We start from the raw sequence: 8,680 nt of genomic DNA on the forward strand, positions 1-8,680 counted from the left end.
CAGCAAGTTTCGCAAAGATTCACGTTGATGCCGGTGTCGCACGGCACAACAGGGGAGGAACGGCGGCGGCTATATGCAGGGATGATAATGGTAACTACTTGGGCAGCTCAGTTTTGGTAATCCGGGGGTTAGTGATGTGGCGACGCTGGAAGCTATTGTGTGCCGGGAAGCATTATCATTGGTTGAAGATCTGCATATTCACGAGTTCATCATAGCTTCAGACTCAAAACAGGTGATCAATGACCTCAACAACAACCACAGAGGAAAGCATGGCGCGATTATTTTCGAGATCAATCATCGAGCCTCTGTCTTCAATTGTAAATTCACCTTAGAGGGTCGTGCGTCGAACGGCGATGCCCATAGTATAGCTAGATCATCGCTTTGTTTACAGCAGGGGCGCCATCTTTGGCTTGTTTATCCCCATGCAAATTGTATTCCACAAACTGTGGCATATGATCATTAAAGTTTTTACCCCTCAAAACAAAAATATGCTATTCATAAAAAAAACAGTGACCGTAATTAAAACCTAGATGAACAGTCAATGTTGGAAAAGGAGAAAGGTCTAGTGTGTCAGAAAAGGGAACATACCCTAGTGAGCGCCACAACTTTCTGACTGGTCACCGCCTCGATCCCCTCATCTTCCCCGTCGGGCTGCCTCATCAGCGACAAGAGGAGTGGGGACACGTCTATCTCGTTTTATGTTCCTTAGGTTTCTTTTTTCTACCAACATCGGCAAGGTGGGGGCCGAGGGCGTGATGGAATAAGGTCTCTCGAATCTCTCTCTACCTCGACGACGTTTGATCTGTCGTCGACAAAGGGCATGTAGAGTTTGTGTCCTGGATATGCTGATTTCGTCAAGATCTTGATATTTGTTGTGTCTTTCAAGGAGACTATTGGTTCGCTTTGGTGCGGCGACTTCGACATCTTCTTTTGTGTTGCTTTGGTCACAAGAAGCCATCAGCTCAATTGGCTAGCGGCTCAGGTAAGTTGTGCAAGGCCACGAGTTTGACATGTCGCAAGCTCACTCCTCTTCCATGTAATTTTACGTCTCACGTTTAAAAAAATAAGTTGCATCGCGCCGGTGGGCCGGACCAGTTGTGTGCGGAGCCTGTGTGTCGCGCTCCTATATGACGCAAAAGGTTCACACGGGACGTGCAAGGCGAAGTGTGTCATGCTCGTCCCCCACAACCCTCATGGGCCTGGCCCACACAGTGGCACACTTATTTTTTTCTGTTTTTTGCAATTGTTATTTTATGTTTTTGTACTTCATTTCCCCCTTTTGTTTTCTGTCAGTTTTTTCTTTTATGTGTTTCACTTTTGTTTTTTACTTTTTTAAAACACTATAGAAAATCATCAAGATTTCTAAGTTTTATGATGATTTTTTATATAATCTGAATATTTATTAAAATTCTGGATTTTTATTAGTTCAAGAACATTTTCAAAATGGCTGTGAAACATTTTCACCGAGAAACTTTTTGTGGTATTTTGAACATTTTTTGAAAAGGAGTCAATATTTATGTTTTTGGATTTGTTTAATTCATGATTTTTTTAATAAATTCAATATTTTAAAAAAACCGTGAACATAGTTTAATAGCGATGAATTATTTTGATACATGATTTAATTTTAACATACATGTTTTTTAATTCTCCATGACATTTTTTATTTTTACAAGTGATTAGCATTCTCTTGTAATTCCGTGAAGAAAATCTTTTCATGAAAAATAAATAAAGAAGTTGGCTCAAAAACAATAGGCCTAAGGGCATTCCATGTGCAGCATGGGCCGCTGTCCGTACAAGAACAGAAGGAACGTAGAAACCGCTGCCCATATGCTATTCATACAAAAATCGGTGAATACATCTTCTTCTGTGTTGTTGATGACATGTCCGTTTTCTCCAACTTTCTGAACTGATGTTGATGGGTTGCAAACCTGTACTACATGGATGACACTCCAACTGATATTGCTTCAGCGATCTATAGCTCTTATCTCAAGGGGCGAGTGATTATAGCGGTCGGGAAAACATGATACGGGGAGGGCGTTTGCATCTACCCCTTTCCTTTACTGTTGACCCAGTGCAATTTTTAATCTTTGACATGCAGCGTACAATAAAAAAAGAAGGTTAGTATAATTTTTGTTGTAATTTTATTTTTACTGGTCCTTCTATGTCTAGTTACTTGTCTATTGTACGGTTTTTATTTTTCTTGATATTAATCAGATGTAAATGCCCTTTTAGTGTCATTATTGAAGAAACACCAGATGAACAAGAAAATGAGTAAGACAACTAAACCCACCGGCCCACTGTCCGGTGGGTGCATGATTCCTTATCTATTCCGTGAGTCATGCAAGGAATAGTTTGGGATGGACTAGTTGAAGGGTACCTGCCCTGTCGTAGGCTTCTGCATGGGGGAGCCGGATCCTCTATCGTGCCTTTGAGCACGGCACGGCTGCCGTGCCTTCTTCGGACGCTCGCGGGCGCATTGGAATGGGCCAGAAACTAGCCGAAACTAATCAGCCCAGCCGTGCATTGGGCCATCAGAGTGAGGATCGCCCATTAGATCTCTTCGTCCAGGGACCGCCCACGAAGGAAAAAAATGCACTATTTTTTATTATTTTAATAACCATGTTAGTTTGTTTATTTTCTGTTCATGGACCATCGCGGACATGCGGACACGGTATGCTTGCATCTCTACCGTGCCCAACTACAGTGGTACGTCCATCCATGGTAGAGATGTAAGCAGACGATGTCCGCAAGTCCGCGACGGTCCAAGAACATAACAAAACTAATCTGACGCGGTTATTAAAGGAACAAAGGTTAGTGCATTTTTGCTTCGTGGACGGTCGTAGACATGCGGACGCCGTCCGCTTGCAACCCTACAAAAATTGCATGTTCATTGGTCGTACTTAACTACAGTTAAACATCACATGATGTAGGAATCCCTTGCTCGATGAGGGCGTTGGTGAAGATGATAGAGGCCGAAAAAGGATTTAGAACGGTTCTTGACCACGGAGGGATCCAGCGTGGCGATCCTCGCTAAGGGCCCAGTGCATGCCTAGATCATTTTCATTTTATAGTATTGGTCATGTATTAATTATACTTCCTCAGTTCCTAAATACTATAAGTCTTTTTAAATATTCCAATATAGACTATATACGAAGCAAAATAAGTGAATCTACACTCTAAAATATGTTTATATACATTTGTATGTAGTCTGTATTGAAATCTCTGTCTTATATTTACAAACAGATTGTAGTTAACTGTTGGCTGAGCATAATTTTTTTCAAGACAAGAGCATAGTTAATTAGTTCAGGCGTGTGTACATCTAACAGTTGGCTGAGCTGATTAGTTGTTACTAAATTTCATATCAATGCATCCGCGAGCGTCGAAGAAGGCACAGCAGACGTGCCGTGCTCAGGGGCACGGTAGAGGAGCTGCCTCCCTGCATGGGGCAGTTCCAGGGCGCGGGAGTGCCTCAGCGCCGCCACATGTCGCACGCGGGGTGATTCCTAGTTAAGAAGTGACAAGAAGTGACTTTTGTAAGAGGTATCCTTTAATTTGTGATTTCATTTTTCTTGAGAATCTAATTTGCGATTCCATGTGTAGTGATCGCCTAACAGAGAGAGAATGTACATACATATGGTCTCCTCGGACCCTCTCAGGTCTGCGCCTAGGCGGTCGCCCGGCATAGGCCTAGAGCCGGTTCTCTCCCTCTCTCGTCGACTTACCAAATTAAGTGTAGATCACATCATGTCATCCCTAGTATTTATGCGCCGCCAGTGTCATACTGCCGTTAGCCGTCGCTATGAGCTGATGGTAGTAACAACCGTCTTGAAGCCTAAATTATATATGAAGACCTCTAGTGGAAGTCTCTTCGAGCAGTATGATTTTACCCGAAAGTGACCTGTCGCCAAGAAATGATTAATATGTGGAAAACCATCTTTTCGTGTTTCTCTAAGATGGATTGAGTTAATTGCAGTGAAGCAAATTCTTCCAGTTTTTTTCTCTAAACAAAATTGACGATGCAACTCCAGTCCTTAACAGCGGCAATTTCGCTACTCTGCAAAATAGAAAAGGCAGCGGCAATTTCGCTACTCTGCTCTGGTGCTGGAGTACAGCGTAATACCTGACAAGAAACCTGCATAATTGCTCTGGTACAACTTGGCATTATGAAAGCATAATTGCGCAAAGAGCTTTCATTATTAAGATTACTGGCAGCTGCAGTGATCAAATCGAACTAAGTAGGTCAAAGATGAATCTTTCCACTGCAATCTGCAACAAGCAGAAAACACGAGAGAAATTGATTCACCGCATAACAAGTCAGATGACACCGACATATATAGTAAAATCATACTCCATATTTTTGTTGATCATGCAATCCATCTTAATTTCTGACTTATATTTCTAATATATCCGCTGGAGGACCATCCAACTTGGATCTGAAGGACAGCACATATATGATCTGAATGTCCACGTCCACGTACTGCGACGTCGCAACTTCCTAAGGACCAAAACATTAAGGGCACACTCCATGAAATAGCGGGAGAGTAGGTGGCAAGCGCCGAATCCAATTTAATCCGGTTGGAACGACACCCGTTTAGTGATGATAGTGGCATGTCATCTTTTCTCACACGAAAGCTACGACCGATCTGCAGACGTAACCTGCACCGAACGGTCGATGCACACCGCCTCTTCGGCAAGTCCATCTCCAACTGGCAACTAGAGTATCAATCCCTCAAAAAAAAAAAACTAGCAGCTATCATACTTGAGTTCCAATTACTTTACGCATTTCTCCAGCCTCAAACCGTATAACGATATGCTAGCTATAGCTAGTATAAGAAAGTTTAAGTACACAATTAATCCATTGATTCAACACGTGCACTAGCCGTGAGGCCAGGCTAAGAGATCACCATGCATGGCCCTGAGCTGGATGGATGAACCGAGGCATTGATGGCGGGTGGTGCTAACTACCCTCGACCCGTGGCTAGGTCACACGGTCCATGCATGCTCACCGGCAAATCAACGGTAGGTGATGCGCGCTTGTGTATTTATACCTGCAGGGTCAAGTGTCCAAAGGCACCCACTCAAGTGCAACTGCCACTGCCACAATCCTCTTTGTCTCTACCACTTTGAGGAGTTCTTCGGAACGATGGGCTCCAAGATGCTTCTGGTCACCGCTCTCTTGGTGGGCATAGCCTCTCAGAGCTATGCCACCAGGAGCCTTGACGGAAACCACTTGGCTGATCAGAAGTGTATGCATTAGTTCTAGATCTCACACTCCCGTGCTTCACCTTGTTGCATATATAATACTACCACGTACTTTTGCTGATCACGAGGCACGCTGTGTATCTGTCGATCTCAACAGACGGCGGTGGCGGCTACGGAGGTGGCGGTGGGGGCTCCGGAGGTGGTGGTGGCTACGGAGGAGGTGGCAGCGGCGGCGGAGGTGGCTATGGAGGAGGAGGCGGCGGCGGCGGCTACGGAGGAGGAGGCGGCGGTTACACACCGACACCAACACCGTCGACGCCCAGCCACAGCGGATCCTGCGAGTAAGCCAAACGTGCCGCTAGATAATAATCTGCTAAACTCAATCAACAGATCACAGATTCAAGGCTCAAAAACACAAACCGTTGTAAGTCTAAGTGTGTAACCCTGCATCTGCGCGTGTGTGCGCAGCTACTGGAAGGGCCACCCGGAGAAGATCATCGACTGCATCGGCAACCTGGGCAGCATTCTGGGCTCCCTCGGCGAGGTGTGCCACGCCTTCTTCGGCAGCAAGATCCATACCCTGCAGGACGCGCTGTGCAACACCCGGACCGACTGCTACGGTGACCTGCTGCGCGAGGGCGCCGCCGCCTACATCAACGCCATCGCCGCCAAGAAGGAGAAGTTCGCCTACACCGCCTACCAGGTCAAGGAGTGCGTCGCCGTCGGGCTCACCTCCGAGTTCGCCGCCGCAGCGCAGGCCGCCATGTTGAAGAAGGCCAACTACGCATGTCACTACTAGGCTAGGCTGCCGCCCCAGCTGGTAGTCGTCGGTGGCTAAATAAGTCCATATATGCATGCACGTGTCGTGCATGTTTTCATGCAGTTCCCGGATGCGCGCGAGCGTGTCCTCCGCTAAGCCTTTATGTGTTTGTTTGCCTTTTGATGATGCATGCCATGCCGTCTCGTATACGTAGTGATGCTTAATGCTTTGCTTGCTTTTCTTATCGTCGTTGGTGATGTAAGAATAATTTGATTTGGGGAGTTATTAGTGAAAGATATATGCATGATCGTTATCTTTGTTCAGTTATAAAAGACACAATACTACAGGAATTTTCACGTACGCCGGGTGTAATACTCTTCGCCGAGTGCTAAAACACGGACACTCGGCAAAGCAAGCTTTGACTAGTGTCACTCTCGGCAAACTCGCCTTCACGGCAAACTGCCATCTTTGTCGTCACTGCCTCACGTCAAAGAGGCACCGCACGGTAAACCCTGCAGACGCCGAGAGCCGTTCACGGCAAAGAGGAGCCACGTGACATGCCCGTCCGCAACAGACGGCTCCGCCAGTTACTGCGTACTTTGCCGAGTGTCACTCTCGGCAAAGCATATGCAACATCCTTTTTTTTGTGTGTTCTTTCTAACTGACATGTGGTCCCACTGGTCACATTTATCAGTAAAAATTTTAAATAACTTGCTAAATATTTTTGAAAAAAATGATGATATCTTTGCCGAGAGCAGCTCTCGGCAATCCTTCTGACCAGTAGGACAGTGTGGCCCACATGGGGGCTGACAGTTTACATAGCTTTGCCGAGAGCTAGTCTCGGCAATGCTCTCCTTCTTTTCCGAGATCTGCTCTCGGAAAAGTTGTGGCACAACAGTAGTGTCTCGCAGACGACCATGTTTCCGAGAGGAGCTCTCGGTAGTATATAGTTTTCCGAGTGTTGCTCTCGGAAATCTTTCGCATCCATTCTGCTGTCAAGCTATTTCTTTTCTGATCCCTGCAGATAAAAACAACTACAGTGCAATTTGATCATATATAAGCATAATTTGATCTAGTCCACACATATATAGGCATAATTTGATCATATATAGGCATAACTTGATCTAGTTCACATATATATGCATAATTAGGGATAGTCCACATATTGTCACACACAAGTCGCAAATTCATACATATCGTCACTACTTGCAAAACACGTGCTCGTCACAATAGAAGTACACTTTTTCATATATAGATCATCTTGAGGAGGAGAGGCCATCGGGTTAACATTCCGGAGGAGGAGGAGGGGCATCACTTGCACTGCTTCGAGATTGCATAAGAACCTATAAGAGTAGAGTCACGTGAGGGTGGTTCGTCCCTATGTAGTTGATCCTGTAAGCTCAGGCTCAAGGGGCTTGGACGTAGGTTCGGCTTCCTGCCCGTGCACCTCCTGGAAGACCTCTTTGAAGGTCCCCCACTTCTCCTCCGCCGACTCGCTGCAGAACTCGGCGCCATCCTTCCCCTTGTGGCCTTCTCTCCAGGCTTCCAGGATGTACCCTCCTTCGCCTCCTGCAAAATTAACCATCAAGTTTAATGAACCAAGATGCACCATGCGAAAAATTAACATCTTAATCCACATACCATGTGTTGCTTGAGAGCGGTTAGGTTCCGGCTCCCCTGGACATGAGTCGGGCCTGTCATTTTGGCTCGATAGTTTCCCTTCTCCACATGTTGCGCCTGCCATGCTGGGTTACACCACATGTCAACCAGGGCCTCCCAACAATCGTCATTCATCCAGGGTTCCTTCACCTAGTCAGACAAAATCGAATAATTGAGGAAAAAGAGGAATGAATCAAAGTACCAGCAACTGATGTAGTGACTTACCACTGACAGGTATTCTTCTCGTGACATGTTGGTCTGGCAAGCAGTCTTCCTTGTCATCTTCTCTCCCTTCTCATCGAGCGGCCAACACTGCATCACGGCTTTGTACCGCAGCGTGTGCTTGAGGTCAGAGAGTATCTTTCGGGCATATTTCACGATGACTTTGATCGTCTTCTGCTTCTCACCATCCACACAAGCAAATGTTTCCTACAAGAAAGCATAAGGCATCTTCTCACCATCCACGCAAGCAAGGATTTGGATATGGAAAAATGCAGTGGTCGGAGCGAAGATACTTACAAAAAAAGCATTGATGACCCGAGTGGCCATGGTGACATCGTGCTCATCCTTGTTGTGCAGGTAATGCTCCCAGGTTAAACCTGGTGACGGCGGATCGTCGTCACCCGGCTTGGACAATCCAGGGAAGTGCCTCCTCAAGAGGGAGCCGATGACGTGGTTCGGCGGGCGTGCCCCCTTAGGTTGTGTCGGGATAAATTCCCACTGACTGCATGATATAAAAGACAAGCATATGTGAGTGTCAAAGCTATGGCATCCAAAATATGATGCAAATGAAATGCTTGCTTACCCCTCTCCTGTCGGGCAAATGACAGCACGGTTGCTAGCAGCAGTTGGTTTCGGGACCTTCTCCGGACCACGCCCGGATTTCTTCCTCTTGGAAATGTTGCTCGAGGTAGACCCCGAGCCGTCCGAGGCCTCCATGTCTCCCGACTCGGTAGCGAGCGGATCTGGTGTATCTAAGTCCACTCTGACATCACCATCCGATGATGATGATGCCTCGGTTGTGGCCTGATGGGAGGCAGACGACTCGGTCCTACCAAT

The 8,680-nt window shown here is 46.3% G+C and overlaps 1 protein-coding gene across 1 annotated transcript; it reads left to right on the forward strand.

Moving 5' to 3' along the window:
* The first annotated feature begins 4,996 nt into the window (after positions 1-4,996).
* On the forward strand, positions 4,997-6,285 carry LOC123161892 (spore wall protein 1). Its single transcript, XM_044579706.1, has 3 exons — positions 4,997-5,246; positions 5,360-5,543; positions 5,671-6,285. The coding sequence occupies exons 1-3, from the start codon at positions 5,027-5,029 to the stop codon at positions 5,999-6,001; spliced, it is 735 nt and encodes a 244-aa protein (XP_044435641.1). The 5' UTR covers positions 4,997-5,026; the 3' UTR covers positions 6,002-6,285.
* The last annotated feature ends 2,395 nt before the right edge of the window (positions 6,286-8,680 follow it).

This window comes from Triticum aestivum, chromosome 7B (assembly GCF_018294505.1).
Source record: "Triticum aestivum cultivar Chinese Spring chromosome 7B, IWGSC CS RefSeq v2.1, whole genome shotgun sequence".
Lineage (NCBI taxonomy): Eukaryota > Viridiplantae > Streptophyta > Magnoliopsida > Poales > Poaceae > Triticum > Triticum aestivum.

Coding starts and splice junctions, on each gene's coding strand:
- LOC123161892 (XM_044579706.1), top strand. CDS start 5,027: ATGCGCGCTTGTGTATTTATACCTGCAGGGTCAAGTGTCCAAAGGCAC. Junction 5,247..5,359: donor CCACTTGGCTGATCAGAAGT/GTATGCATTAGT, acceptor CGATCTCAACAG/ACGGCGGTGGCGGCTACGGA. Junction 5,544..5,670: donor AGCCACAGCGGATCCTGCGA/GTAAGCCAAACG, acceptor GTGTGTGCGCAG/CTACTGGAAGGGCCACCCGG.